Raw genomic sequence first — 15,345 nt, 5'->3', positions numbered from 1 at the left:
CAATTACTGCAAGTAACATATGGTGAAGGATACAACATGAAGTCTGCATCTTACCCGTTTTATGTTTTCCTCTCTGCTTTCGACTCTTCTGGATAAATTTGTTGATCAAACTTGGTCTCTTTGTGTTGTCAATGCAGAATAAGGGTCTGATGACATGCTTTTCGTATTCCATACCAGAAATTCTCTCCTGTATTTTTTTCTTTATCACTGCTATGTCTTCAACTGGTTTGTCAGCATGTGTGCCAACAATGAACACTGGGGGACGGAGATAAGGCAGCTTTTGTTGAGCATCATCATCTGTGTCATCAGTTGCTTGGGCAACACTATGCACTGTAGCCAGCCATGATAACAAATTCTCCATGTTTGTTTCATTGTTAGGGTTTGCCAATTTCACATCATTACATCCTTGCCTCACACAGGGCTCAGCTGGGGCATCCAAAGGTTTGCTTAGATTGTGCACCAATATGTACAGTGCTCGCTGTGATAAGAAGATAGGATGGCTGGCATAGTACAGGTGCTGCCCTGCAAAGTCCCAAATATCCATTGTAACATAGGATTCCTCTGTGAATAAAGCACTTTTGATGGGTTTGCCTTTGGCATACTTTAACCACTGATCAACATGCTTTGCAGTATCAGGAGGTTGAGCAACATCAATCATCACATCAGGCTCAGCTTGTATTAAGTTCTCATCTTTGCATTCAGTAGTAGAATGATTACTTCCACTGTTTTGCAGAACATCTGTGAAACCTTCTTTATCCTCAACCTCAATGGAGAATTAAAGGAGATAATATGCTCGCTGTAAGTGCGTATACTGATGTAACCAAAGCTTAAAGTTATGAACTGGCTGCTAAATGTTAATTTTAAAAAAAAGTTATGATCAGCTCAGTCTAGAACAGTTTTAAAGGGGGTAAGTTTCTATAATAATAAGCAGTTCTGACTACATATGGCTACTGCTGCTACATCTCACACATTTATGAGTGCCCTGTTCCACAAGAGAGAGATGATTCAAGAATATAGTGACTAATTGACACTCAACCAATAATTAAATGGTAAAGAATAATAATATATTAACAACAATATAGTATAATAATATGATAACAATATCAATAGTAGCGACAACTTATATGGGTTAGCTCAACAACCTCACTGTTCCTCTATTGCTCTATCCTCAAGGCTCCAATAATGATTACACTAGGCTTCTTTTAATTTCAATTTTGCCTGTTAATTTTAAATGATTTTCTTATTTTATTGCAGTTCCATTTTATGAGAGACTTGTTTTACACAACTAGGCATTCTGCATTGTAGGACATTTTGCCACTCTGTTGTTCCACCATTCCATCATTCCATCAAATAGGGTCACCCCAGGTCACCCCAGGTCACCCCATTAAACTCAAGGTATTGTATTTCGGATCTGGCTCACTTCACAAATTAAGTGGCTCTTTGAACCATTTGTTGCTAATTGAAATGGTAAATGCTCTCTTTTCAAATAAATAAAATTTTTCTTCAAAGTTTCCATGATGTGTAGATCAAACCTATTTAGACATTTCTGCCTGGAAACATCTTTTTTCAATCATGTGTTGGAGATGCCACTGCGACATTATCAGGAGATAATGTTTATTATCTTTTATGGTGTTACAGCAAGAACTGAAAAAATTATATCTTCGGATCTACTGGGCATAATTCGCTGATTCAAATGGTTAAAGGCTCTCTCTTTTCAAAAAAAAAAAGTTTTTCTTTTCAGTTTTTACGATACACTGATCATACCGTTTAAGGCATTTCTGCAAAGTAAAGCTTTGTTTTTTCATGCATCATCCTGAAATTATTGTGAGATGTTTATCATCTTCTGTAGTACTCTGGCCAAAACAAAAAAAAGTAGCAGAGGGAAACAGTGTGATCACATACTAATTTTGAGTGACATTCAAAGTCACCAACCAATGAAGGACTGAAAATGTTCTAAAACAAATAAATTTCAAGAATGTTGGATAAAACTTGGCAGAAGTCATTGTGGTTTAAGAAGTGGTTCATAGTCTATTGTTACACTGACTCACCCAGCAAGAGGCAGTAGCCATAAAAAATAAGCTGCTGCTTTGGTAAGGGGGGGGGGAGGGGAGGGGGTATAACAAGATAACTTGGTTTTATCAACTGAGTTGACAATGCAAATAAGCTACCTGATGAAGAAATTGTAATCTTTATGGTGGCCAATTTACCATTTCAATTTTGTTGATATCTCCAAATTATTTCGTTACCCCCACCGACGCAGCCTCAAACAGTTTCTTTAGAAACTATCAGCCTTTATACCTGATGAAGAGTTTCTCAAGCTGACATTTCCATGAAGAAATCAAGGAGCAAATTAAACTCTGTCAGGCTGGAGCTAGAAGACTGTTGTGCTGCTTTAGTGAGGAGGAATAAGAAGATATCTTGGTTTTATCAACTGAGTTAAAGATGTAATTTGGCTATTGTAAAGAGTTCTGAAGCTGACATCTCGAGCATAATACTGCCTTTAGTCAGAGAGAAACTTAATTGCACAGATAAAGACATAGAAGAGCACATCATCCCAACCATGAAGTGTTTGTTGAGACTGAAGTTACCTAACATACACACATACATTTACTGAAGCTCCTCCATAGGGATTTTACAGCCACTAAGAGTTTAAAAATTGACATGGACATGGACAAAACAAAACAAAAAAAAAATTAAACTAAAAATGAACATACAATTGGAAGAAAAAAATTTCAAAGTTCCTTTAAGTGGAGTGAAGACACCACTAGAAATGCAAGGAGAAGAGAAGAATGAAACAATCAAAGGACGTCTATTTATTATGGTAAAATTTTTGGCTTTTAGTCAAGATGTTTATATAAAAGTACTTGCAAAGCTCTTTCTTACTTGATTTGTAAATGAGATTCAAAACTCATCTAAACATTTTTGAAACATCCAAATTAAAGAAACAGACCATTAAAGACACATCCTAGATGTAAGAAAGGTGTTTTTTGGTTAGAATTTTCATGAAAAAAAAAAGAATGTTAAGAAATATCACGTTTCAATTCCAATTCATTCTCTTAAAAAATTAAAATGCACAATGTTTATTTCTCATGAGGCTTTGTCTGCCTTCCTCCCTCCTCCTCCTTTGTAATCCTCCATTCCTTTTCTGGCCCTCCCTAAAACGAAAAGAGTAATATCTAGACATAATTAAAACTCTCAAACCTGCTCTGACTTGAAAACATCTCCACCTTCATCTCTTGAATCCAGTTTTCCTCCATAAATTAAATTGTCTTCCTTCGAAAATTTTTTTTGAGAAATATGTTCTCTGCACATTCTGTTAGCCACAATCTTTGCAACATCTTTTGAACATTCCAACAGTCCTGGTTTACTCTCCCTGGTAAACTGCCAGTTCTTTACAGCTTGGTTAACATCAATTTCACACCTTGAAGGATCAACTTCAATCCCCTCAGTACTCTGTTCTTTAGGGTCAAATGGAAGGCCTAAAAGACTCTTCTTCAAACTGGTTTTACCAGCACGATCCTGACCAACCAGTAAAATACGACCACGATAAACTGTGACATATCCATCTTTCAAAGCCTCTTCATAAGCTTGCTGTGCTGCTGGTCCTTGTGCCATTACTAATTGAATAAAAAATTGTCATGAGCCAAAGGAAAAGCAATTTCTGCCTCAATAAATTTCAACAAAATCTGACAAAAGCAAGGACATAAGCCAACAAATCAACTTCTCTAAATGCCTCTTGAGGCATGAATAAAGTTAGAGACTAAGCTAGGCCTCTATTTAAAAATTATACAATAAATATTAATAGTGTTTTCCTGAAGTTAAATGCATAAGCAAGTTTGGTAAACATATACACCAATACTAAACTGACTCAATGAATTATATGGTACCTATATAATAATCAGAAATCAGTCTATAAGCTAAAAGTAAATTAAATTAGTTTTATTCCCAGTACTTCACAAATCATACAAGTCTAAAAATGTTGTATATGATGTAAGCTTAGTTTTTCAATTTTTAAACACTTTCCATTCAATAGAAAACAAAATGAAAACAAAAATCCTTAACTGTGAAATGATCGACTCACAATAAATTTTCTCCATTCTTATACTTCCACTAAAATAGAAAGCAAAACTCAAAACAATAATTACTATAGAATAATTTGTAATAAAATCTACCCTTCATCAATTCCCCATAAATCGATTAAACTATTATGTACTAATTGACTGAGTGGGAGAGCCAGATAGGCAAATATTTCGCTTGAGGTTACGAAGTACAGACTGAGTGCAGCAAGGGTCCGTGCCTCATGACCATGTAATGAAATCCTTTCCTTTATTTATTTATTTTTTTTTTTGAGTCAGAATAAGAAACTCCCATTTTCTTGGGCTTTTTTTCCTGTTTTCCTTTGAGTTATTGCAACAAAGCCAAATGAGGGCAACAGAGCTGGATGGCTTTTTGTGGACCTGCTCATATCAACCTGCCTCAGGCCCTGCACATGTCAGCTTTCACCATGATTTTCTATGGGATCAATTGCACAAGCAGGGCTGGACAGGTCATGCGATAAATAACCTTATCAAGGAACTTAAATTTCAATGTCAGTCAAATTGTCCAAATAACGTTTTTCAAAATTTAGCTAAAACTTCCAATACAAATTAAAGCCATATGTATAAATTTCTAAAGTGATGTCAACATTACTAAATCATACACTAGCTGTGACAGTATTTACTTAATTCTCAGGCTTTGTTATGCAACTATTGTTAGCTGCCTGTAATCACCAGTAACAAGCAGCATATAACACTTACAAGTCAACCATTTGACCCAATCTAACAAATGCACATGTTGCAACATTAATGTGAAGAGGAATTTCCTTTACTTACCTGGGATATCTGAGGTTATGCTGTAAATCTTATCCTTTAGCTCCATAACACTTCGCATTCCTTCAACTGTAAAAGGATTCCCTTTCACATGCAATTCCTTGAGTTTCTTCAGCTGTGTTATAGCTGGACTCAACACAGTCAACTGGTTGTAACTCATATCCAGTCCCTCCAGTTCCACCATCTCCCCAATAGCATCAGAGATGGTGGTTAGTTTGTTATCTGAAATGTACAGCTCTTTGAGTTTATTCAGCTGTTTTATAGCTGGACTCAACACAGTCAACTGGTTGTAACTCAGCACCAATCTCTCCAGTTCCATCATCTTACCAATACCATCAGGGATGGTGGTTAGTTTATTATGTGAGATGTCCAGCTCTTTGAGTTTCTTCAGCTCCGTCAAACTTGTGGGGAATATGGACAATTGGTTTCCTTCCACATAAAGTCTGGTAAGGTTACTCAATTGTCCAAAATTTTCAGGTATTGTTTTAAGTTTAGTCCATGACAGGTCAAGTTCCTCCAACTCAGTTAATTCCACCACAGCTGCAGGCAATACAAACAAACTGTGAAGTGACAGACATAAAATCTTTCTTCCATAATGTGTCCTGATCTTCTTTCTCAGTTTTTCTATTGAATATGATTCCATGTCCTTGATATGGAACTATCAGAACAAAAATAAAAGCTGTCATCAAAGGTGAGTGCCTCGTACTAACTTACTTTGGCATTATTACCTTTGAACCGACAATGGCATTAGAATGAGGTTCAAAAGCGAACATTTACTAAACCAAGCTAATGATTTATTTCTCTTAGTACAATCTTTGGAAGCTATATACACCCTATAGTTCTCTTTTAAACACTCTGAGTTAAAAGGATGTATATGTGAAAGCTCTATTTCTTTATTTTCTTGCAAGACATTTTTACTTAATCTTTTTGTATAATTTTTTGTTTTCATACACAATTACCTAAGTTATACAGTCATGTTAATGACATAATTTTTATGGCAATTATGAACTACTAGATATAATTGATTTTAAACAGAACTCTCCATGTTCCTTTAATAAGAACATTAATATAGACAACTCTAATTAAAAACCCAAATCCAGCCGGTAATTAAGCATCATTGGAAGTTTATGATTGGTTTTGTTTTGATGAAAATTAATAACCTAAGACTTAAAAGTGAGAAATTTATGGAAACATGGCAATAAATAGTAAGTTCCATCTGTCAGCTGGATTTTTGGACCAAGCTTCTCAGACCTCACCTGAGATTTTGTGCCATATTGTTGTTTTTATTTGCAATTAAATGAATGAAGAAATTAAAAAAGATTTCTGCTTCTTCAAGAATTAATTTAGTTGGTCCTTCTTTCTGATGTATTAATGATTCCAATTTAATGGCAATTTATGAGCAATTTGTGCAGAGTATAATGACAACTTTAAGTTGAACCTTATCATTTTCGATTTAAGATGTCATGCATGTGAAACATTGTCTGAACTTTTTATATTTACCAAGTTAGGTGATGAATATCCCTGATACAAAAAAAGTGAGTAAATATTTGTGTCTAAAGCATAACAAAAATGTAAAAAATAGGTACAGAAAATAAAAAAAAATAAAAAACTGGAGATAGTTATCTAGAACACATAAGTACTGATAAATTGAGATCAGACTTCGTTAATTTGCCTCATCAACATCAAGACTGCTCCTACAATGTATATATATACTACTTGTGCTTGACTACTGGTTGGATAAAACAGTACCAAAGATAAAGTAATATTGAAATCCTTTGGAAGGCACTCTGCTACCAAAACTTCATCACATGGGGAAAAAGTTTTGGCTTACAATAAAGGACTTCTTATGACAAAGGTAACAAAAGCAACAAAGACACTTCAAGCTAATTAGCCAAACACAAAAGCTTGGCACCTACAAAAATCGTTAACGTTATTGTCACATGATGTATCTGGCCTAGTGTCACTCTTTGTCGAAAGCTCCAAATGAAATGGGTATTAAATAGTTTGGATATATCAACAAAGTTGAAATGGTAAATTGGCCACCGTAACGATTACAAAAGCTGATGTTTCGAGCGTTTGCCCCTCGTCGGAGCGAAAAGAGGAATAATGGGTTGTGTGTGCTTTTTAAGACAGAAAGTGGAGCTACGTCATTGGTGGGAACATGACAACAAGAAAAACATGAATAAATTAGTGGAATGAAAAGCGTTCGTTGATACCTGTGGGTATTATCTTGTTCACTGTTAATAGTTATTAATAGTTATTTGTGTTAATTTTTTTATGGTGCTACATTTAGTCTTTTCAACAGCTCCCACGATCTATCAATGATAGCAAATTGATCAATTCATGTAAAAAATAATCATTAATTTAGAACTCAAATAAAGCATTCACAGGAATGAAATTATTCACCTTGGAACAAAATAATTTACCAATAATTATGTCCTTGAATATATACTGGATGCAAGACCAGTGTGAGGTACATGAGGAAAAAAATGACTAAAAAACTCGTCTCACTGCAACAAAACCCTACTTAATTTTCAGAACCTATATAATTCACATATATCAGAATTCAAAATGTTTAGGAGAGAAACTTTCCATCTGAAAATGTCACTTTTCATCTGTCAATCACAAGCTAAATGGCTAATTTTATGCATTTCTAATTTCTATAAACTGAAATCTGGAAAAAAAAAATCAGAAAAAAGTAAGACTGTTGCCAGCAGCTCCAACAGTTGCATGGTACATTGGAGTATGAATGCACTTGGGAAGTTTGGAGAGCTCTTAAGAAATTCAGTAGAGTTGCTGCATGTGCACGACAGAGCTGAATAACGTATACACATGAGCCAGGTTTTGCCGCGGAAACACGGAGTTTGAGTCATTTGCATGGTTGATTTCCTATTCTGTTGCTTCCAGGCGTCGTTTTCCTTGCCGCTTTTCTTTTACAGAACAACCTCCAAAAATTTGGTACACCCCCTAAAACTTTTCAAAATTAATTTTCTCTTTTAAACCTTTGGAAATAGGAAAGTGCCTTTGACGAAAACAGAGTTCCTCGGTTTTAAAGGTCAGCCCTTATTGTTTTCCGCTAATTTCGCCAAATTTTAGACCTAGGACACTTGAGCCCGCATTGTTGACCGCATACCCGCTGACGTAGCATTTCATTATTCAGCTCTGTCCATGTGCACTGCATCTGAAGTAACTCATATCCTTCTCTGGTGCTCTGCTAGCTTCCCAGGTGCATCCAATCAGTGTAGCTTGAAATACCCTGAGGCTAGGTAGATGTATGAACAAATTATGAAAGCTGTATCACTCTAAATCTAAGCTTTTAGAAAAGCAATACAAAAACTGCATTTAATAAGAGTGAAACTAAACACAGAATACAGACATGTCCAACAGCTAAGCTTCCAGAGAATCCTTCCTCAAACTTATGTTTTATGGTTCACTTCTGATAAATTACATGCAAGCTCTGTCAAACATTACTCAACCAAGTGCTGACAAGACGTTAGCTTGATAAACGTTGTAGTTAAATAGATGTAATTGCTTTATTTTATTGTATAAATTCAAGGACTATCTCAAAACGAAGTGCATTGCTCTCTTGACCTTTGATTGATAACATGTCAAATTAAAATCAAAATCTTTACTCAAATCAAACAACAATTTTAAAACCCGTCAGGCTTTTAACGAAAAAGAGTGTGTTTGTCTTAGAACTAGACAAGGAAAGTTGTTGAAAATGTAAGAGAAAAATAATATTCACAAACAAAAACACAATTTACAATTACAGGTACTAAGAACTGAAAATGTTAGCATAATTGAATTGCACATCACAAATATATGCTGTTACCACATCTTACTAAGAAAGATAGTTGATGATCGAATCACAACTAATTGAACGGAAGGTTTAGGAGTTGAAATGATAATTTATCATCTATCGATCACGAATGCAGCCTTTAAAGCAAGTTCAGTTTCTAATCTAACTAATTCCTTCATAATGATCAAATTAATCATGCATTAATCTAGTTTCTTTCTGTCAAATAAAATCAAGTAAAATCCTTTGAAACCTGCGGGTTTATCGTCATCAGTTCAAATACTTCTGTGCTTTATTGTGAAATACTGAAAACTAATCGACGTTCAACAAAATAATACCGAACAGAATAAACAATATACAAGGCAATAACAACTAAGCAAATCTAAGAGACGAGAGGACTAAGCGGCTTATCTATAATTTTACGTATAGGTCCCCCTCAATGTAAGATAAGAAAGTTATTTACTGAACTAGACTTAACTAAAATGATATACTAATCGAGAAATGACGGCAAAAAAACACTTCAGAGGAAATCATCACGCTAGTTTGATTGAACGGAGAGAGTACGAGTTCTCAGTTGAGTTAGCTGTGTTCGCATTTCAGGAGTCTAGCGAGGCTACACTTTACAAATAGGATAAATTCTTATCTGTGTTGAATCTAATTCTTACCTCTCAGTAAAGTAAAACGACAATTTCGGCGAACCCTAAATAAGGAAATTAAAGTCAGATCATCGATAATTCTACTGCGTGGACCTTTGAAGTCACTCGATCCCAAACGCACATTTTTGTGCGACCTCTCACACATCAGACATACCACGCGATGACGCGATGGCGCAAAGGGATTGGCACATGTGTAGACTAGAGCAGGGGAAGGGGGGGGGGGGGGAGGTAGCCTCTGTGTTGCGTCAAAGGACAAGTAAAGTAGTTAATTGGCTTTTGAAAAGGTATCAAATAGTATTTGATAAAGATAGTTCAATCGGTTTTAATACTAATAAAAACTTCCAAGCGTTTGATATTCATCACAACAAAGGTTTCTCAGCAATTTGTCGGAGAAAAATTTATTCGAGGGGAAACATTTGCAAATACTAGAAACATGGGCAACTAATAGTTTTCAAGTTATATGACTGGAATACAAGCAGAAACTTTTGAAGAATTGGTCGAAACGGACAAAAATGTGGAAGAAAACAAACAAGAAAAGCAAGAAGAAAAAGAAAATTCTCCGTTCACGGTCGTGATTTTCCAAAAACTTAGCCGCATAAGCAGGCCTAATAAAATGATAATTTTATTGTCAAAGTAAATTGACGTCAATTTGTTAAAGGACACAGTACGACGCTCAATAAGGAGAAAATCACTGACAGTAAAACGCGAATATTTCAGGGTAAGAAATAAGTATAAAAAGTAAAATGCACGCTGCTTTATCGTCATATGCGGTCCTAAGTTTCCGCTGGATCTCCCCTTTACAGTCTGTCAGACCTGTATTCTCCTACAAACCACACCAAGATCCTCAGATCATTTGACGATGACACATACAGTGTCAAAATATTGCAGGAGTTATATTTGGAGGAAGAATAAGTTTTGCTTTGTTTTTTATCGGGAACACATTGCTGCGATTTGACTCTTGAGATTTCTGCTCTGAAATAATTTCTTGTTTGATAGAGGCGCTTTCAAGACCTTCTGTGTCTTCTTGAAGTCTTAAGAATATTCCAGCTTTTGAACTAATTGGAATTAACATCGATCTTCTACTCCTGATCGTTGCTATCTTTACCCACAGTAATTGACCAAGTGTTCGGCCAAGAGTCCTTGAGGGGGAGAGGGCAAGGTGGGAGAGGGATTAATGAGGGGAGAGAGGTGGAGGGTAGGGTAAAAGAGGAAGTAATGAGGGGGAAGGGGTGTACTAATTTAGTTTCGCTGTCAACAAACTATCACTTAGCTTGAACATTCGATAAATCTCCGTTTCAAAATGTTTTCTATCTTCCCTCCCGGTCCCTCATACCCAGTCAAAGGTGTGGCTATGATCACGGGTGCTGTCTAAGAACAGGCGTAGATATTCTTGGATTCTTTTTCTCAGAAATTTACAATAAGTATTAAAGAAGCTGCATTAAGGAGAGTATTGGGAAAAAAGAAATGCTAGTATCCTTAAATTGTGTCATAAAAAGCATATTTGTTTAAATCAGTATTTATGTGATTACTGTAACTTAAAAGCGCTAACCGCTCCAGCTGCGTTTACAAGAAGCGTATACAAGCACTGCAAGTATTTGGCAAACAAATCTACCATACCAACAAGATATTTCAAACCTTCACTTCATACACTGAATTTTATTTAAAAATGCTCTATCGCTCCTCGTGGATATCAAGAATATTTCGCGTAAATTGTTCAAGTTGGGTGTTTTCAAATTCACTGTCCTTTTCCAGTTTCCAGTCTAAAGCGCACGTAAATAAAAAATTTCTTCTTGTGCTTTCAGTAACGTAACGAAATATTTTACGGTGTATTATCTTTTCTTCAAGCTTTTCAGTTGTTAAAGAATTATCCACACCGTAACAACTACTCAATTTATAGGGAGAGACTTCTCCCGAAAGAAAACTTTTAAACTTCTGAGAGACTTTGTTTCTTCTTTAGGCCCAAGGCAAACTTTTAGCCACATCTCACTGGCCAGGTTTTTTTTGTTTTTTTTTTCTTTTACAGAGATCTGAGCCGAGTATAATGACTGTGTAGATAGCCTGTCTTTTAACCTGTAAAAACAACAAAAACAAAAGATCGATTAGAAAGCAAAGGAGAATAAACTGCATCAAATCATGACGCCCTTCGATTCTACAAACTGAGTCGAGCCATTAAGCGTCATTTAGTACTGGAAAGAAATTTATGAAAACCACCCACGTCATCACGTATGTTAAATGACCAAAGAAAGAGAATGAAGAGGAAAATGGAGAAAAAGCCCTGAGGGTAAAGCCTGAATTTACTGTCATCTCAAAGTTAAGAGGGAGATTTATGATGCTAAGTAACACATTAGACGAAATACACTGTTATGAAATTAAGACTACAATTGCTAATTGAAATGTAATGGCTGTACCTTGCGCGGGTTGAAGGCTGACATAGTGCACTTCACGAATATGTCCCAGCACAAGTGCTTTGCTTTCGTCAACTGGACAATGTGGCGTAATGATTACATCATTGCTAAGGTGTAGACTGCTGACCACATGGATGCACGTTTTATAGTAGTTTGCTGCGGCACACAAAATCACATGATCACCCCAAGCGCCATCTTGTTCCATGTGTGTCAGGTATTCAGTCCATGTTTGATGTCCATGGACAAAGTGAAACAGATCTGTCCCATCCGGCTGTAAGAATATCAGTTCAAGAAACAAACTTAAAGAAGGTTGTTGATAGAAACTTGAGCGCGTGGAGTACGAGTCATCGAGTAATTTCATCAGAACGCAGGTACAAGAAGACCTTTAAGTTGCAACTTACGGTAGAACAACAAGGCTTTACAAACAGCAGAAAAACAACAGCTAGAAAAGATCCATCATTAAGAGTATAACTGAAATTCATTGTTATCTGATGGATGTTTAAGGGGGACATTTTTCAAACCGAATATTCAAATGACTAAAACCGTAGAAGTCTGCTACTTCGGAGACCATATTAAGTAACAAATGAATTCAACTGTAACCAACATCATTGTGTGGTCTCTTAAACAATAAAGTTCAACCTTTCAGTGGCTCTTTCCATCAGGGGATACAAGCTGGCTGCTATCAGAGCTCCTAGAAAGACCATCATTCCGTGCAGGAGTAGTAGCACTACTCCTGGTCACTTCACGCTGTGAACACTGGGATAGGCCCTGACCTGTATACACACTTAACCTCTATCATACTCTTAAAGAACATCACGTGAGATATTCTGATAAACATACTAACATCAACTTACTAGTTTTGGGTTACTCCTGAGGTACTGGACCAAGGTTTGTCTTAATCTGCCAGCTAAGATTCTGATTCCTTTAACAATTTCCAGTTGTTCAGACAAGGCATAGAACATGCAATTTCCTAACCCTTGATTGTCAGATATTTTGAAGCCCTTGTCCGATGCAATATTCCTCAGCTCTAATAACAGATCTGTTCTGCTCTTGACTTTGCTTGCATCGAGTTGCATCTGCTGAAGTTCCTGGATGATTCGGTCGAGAGAACCTAGAAGACACAAAGTTTTTATCAATCTTACTGCATGAAAGAAGCGAAACAATTGTCAGCTCAAAAATAACAATTCCCAATCTAGTAAAAGAAACTTGGAGCACTAAAAAGGGAAAGAAGGGCTTTAACCACCAAACAACCGATCTTTTGTCCAACAACTGAGCCTTGAAGTGACACACTGACAGTCAAATGACTTTTTGGGTTCGTTATTTGCCCGTGGACGAATTTTGCATAAAAAATCGAGAGAAGAAGAGGTAGAGACAAAAAATATCTACAATCTAGCATATCTTTCAATCCTGGAAAAAAATTCAATGCTTTAAAGAGATACTGATGTATTTCTTCTCCCGTAGGTATTTAAGACTACTTCTATACTTTTTGAAGGACAAATGAATTGTGAATAGAACTTAAATTGGTTTCGACAGGAACAGCATTTTAAAGTCTGGTTTCTTTTTGAGAAAAAGAAAAAGAACGCTTTTAGTCCTCCTGAATCAGGAAATTGACGTTTGTTTCCTGGTGAAATGGGATAAAGACTTCAATTGATTAAAAAGTATGTAACACCAAGCCATCCGTCTAGATCGGAAGTAAAAGAATATCAAATTTTTTCAAACAAGTCTTAAGACTGTCACCGAAGATTGCAGAGGTATAAATAATAACATATGTTACCTTAGTGCAAAAAAAAAAGGTTATTAAAAGTACTATTTTGAAAAGACGAAGCTGGCCTGAAGAAAGGTGGAAATGTTAGATCTTGGAATCTGTCTGTACTTATTTGGAAATATTAATTACCATGAATTATAAGTATTATGTTACTTACTTGGAGTCAGTAATGAATCGACTGCTAGTTCTTCAGTCGACGTCTCGACATCTTCGGCCTCCTGAGCTTTGAATCCTGTGTCTCGTCCTTTAGAAGCTAAAAAGATCCAAAACCTTCTTCAATATTACACCAATTAACAAGAGGATAAAACAAGTGCTTACTATTCAGGTTCAACAGTTTCTTTTTATATGGTGTCCCAGCTTTTCATGACGATTTATAGAAGACCAAAAGCCGAGTAGCCCCCAAAAACACTCTTTGAAATACAATCAAATCATTCTCACCATGAACTATGTCCCGCATCTTCTCCACAAGAATGTCACACTGTTTCTCCCAGCTGTAAATCTCTTCATAGGAAGTCTTCAGTTGCTGAATCTCATAAAGTCGGTCTGATCTTTCCTTCTGCCGGACAGCAGCAATGGCCTTTGCCCACTCCTTGGGGTCCTCAGACTCAATCACAAATGATTTGCCTGAAGGTACAGTCCACAATGCTTCACCACATCCTGAGTTGCCACTGACAAGAATGGGTACACCGGCTGACAAAGCTTCTAAGGCCGCTAAACCAAAACCCTCCGTTCTGGAGGGCATCACGCAGAGATCAACTTCCCAAAACAATTCTTTCAATCTCTCTTTACTCTGTACGAACTTCCTCACGGTCAGCTGACTTTTATCAATTCCACTCTTGAGTAAATTCGCTGCAACCTCATCCTGTTTACCGTCAGGTGCACCCACGAAGATGAGAGAGTAAGATCTGTCTTTCAGTTCAACTATTGCTCTGGCAGAGATATCGTACCCTTTCAGGCTGAAGTCCTCTGGATCACCACGGCCAAACGTCAGTACCTTGAACTTTTTACTCTCCTTTAGGGCATGTTCTACGTCAGAGTATTCACGGAAAGTTCCAGGAGTCAGTTGAAGGATGTCTTCGTGACTCTTACATGAGCGGAGCTGAGGGGAGAAAGCTTCTGTTAGCTTTGGTCCAACTGCTATGACAGCGTCTGCCAACTTACACAACTCCACTTCAGTTAAATTCTTCTCTTGACCTTTGGAAATAGCCTTGGGGTAGTTTTTGTGCATTCCAAGTTCTTCAGGTGCAGTATGCACTACCTGTATCCACCTGCACTGGTGCGATTCTCTAATAAACTGGGATTGTTTACCAAGCTTTGTTCCATGACCCAGTACTATGTCAATGGCAAGATCTCTCGGTGGGGCACCCAGCCAGTCAAGGGGGTCGGCATAGCCCGGACGTCTTTTTGCCTCTCTCAGGGATACATTGTGACTCGATGCCATTCTCCTCTCTTCTTCAGAACAGGCAAACTGTGGGACAAGGAGAGTGACGTCCACTTGCGGATGTTTGGCCAACAGAATGGCAAGCTGTCTGTTTAGGGTGGACAAGCCTCCCATTGATGAACTCCACTCGCTGCCCAAGAGAGTCACCTTGAATGCCGTTTCAGACTTCATTGGATTAATTTCACTTGTTTCACCGTGAGGTTTGGCAGCTAGATTTGAAGAGGATAAACCCTAAATAAAAAGAAAACGTCATATAGGATTATGACAATTAGATAACACAACATTTTATGTGTGTGATTATATATTTAGATATATAATGATCAGTACTTAACCATGGAAAAACAGAAAAGTGTAAACTTCAAAAATAATTTCATTCTCATAAAGTTTCTCTGACTTATATTTGAAACTAGAGAC

At 36.7% G+C, this 15,345-nt stretch overlaps 1 protein-coding gene across 1 annotated transcript in view; it reads right to left on the bottom strand.

Moving 5' to 3' along the window:
• The window catches only part of LOC111342108 (uncharacterized), a 33,092-nt gene that overhangs the window by 12,676 nt on the left and 5,071 nt on the right, over positions 1-15,345 (bottom strand). The window contains 8 exon segments of the mRNA XM_088749437.1: positions 55-763; positions 3,202-3,617; positions 4,872-5,526; positions 6,369-6,421; positions 11,729-11,996; positions 12,580-12,836; positions 13,648-13,743; positions 13,929-15,162. Coding sequence (XP_088605563.1) covers positions 55-763; positions 3,202-3,617; positions 4,872-5,526; positions 6,369-6,421; positions 11,729-11,996; positions 12,580-12,836; positions 13,648-13,743; positions 13,929-15,162 — 3,688 coding nt within the window.

Source organism: Stylophora pistillata, chromosome 2 (assembly GCF_964205215.1).
Source record: "Stylophora pistillata chromosome 2, jaStyPist1.2, whole genome shotgun sequence".
NCBI lineage: Eukaryota > Metazoa > Cnidaria > Anthozoa > Scleractinia > Pocilloporidae > Stylophora > Stylophora pistillata.
The sequence above is the reverse complement of the archived record's forward strand: the minus strand, read 5'-3'. Positions and strand labels throughout refer to the sequence as shown.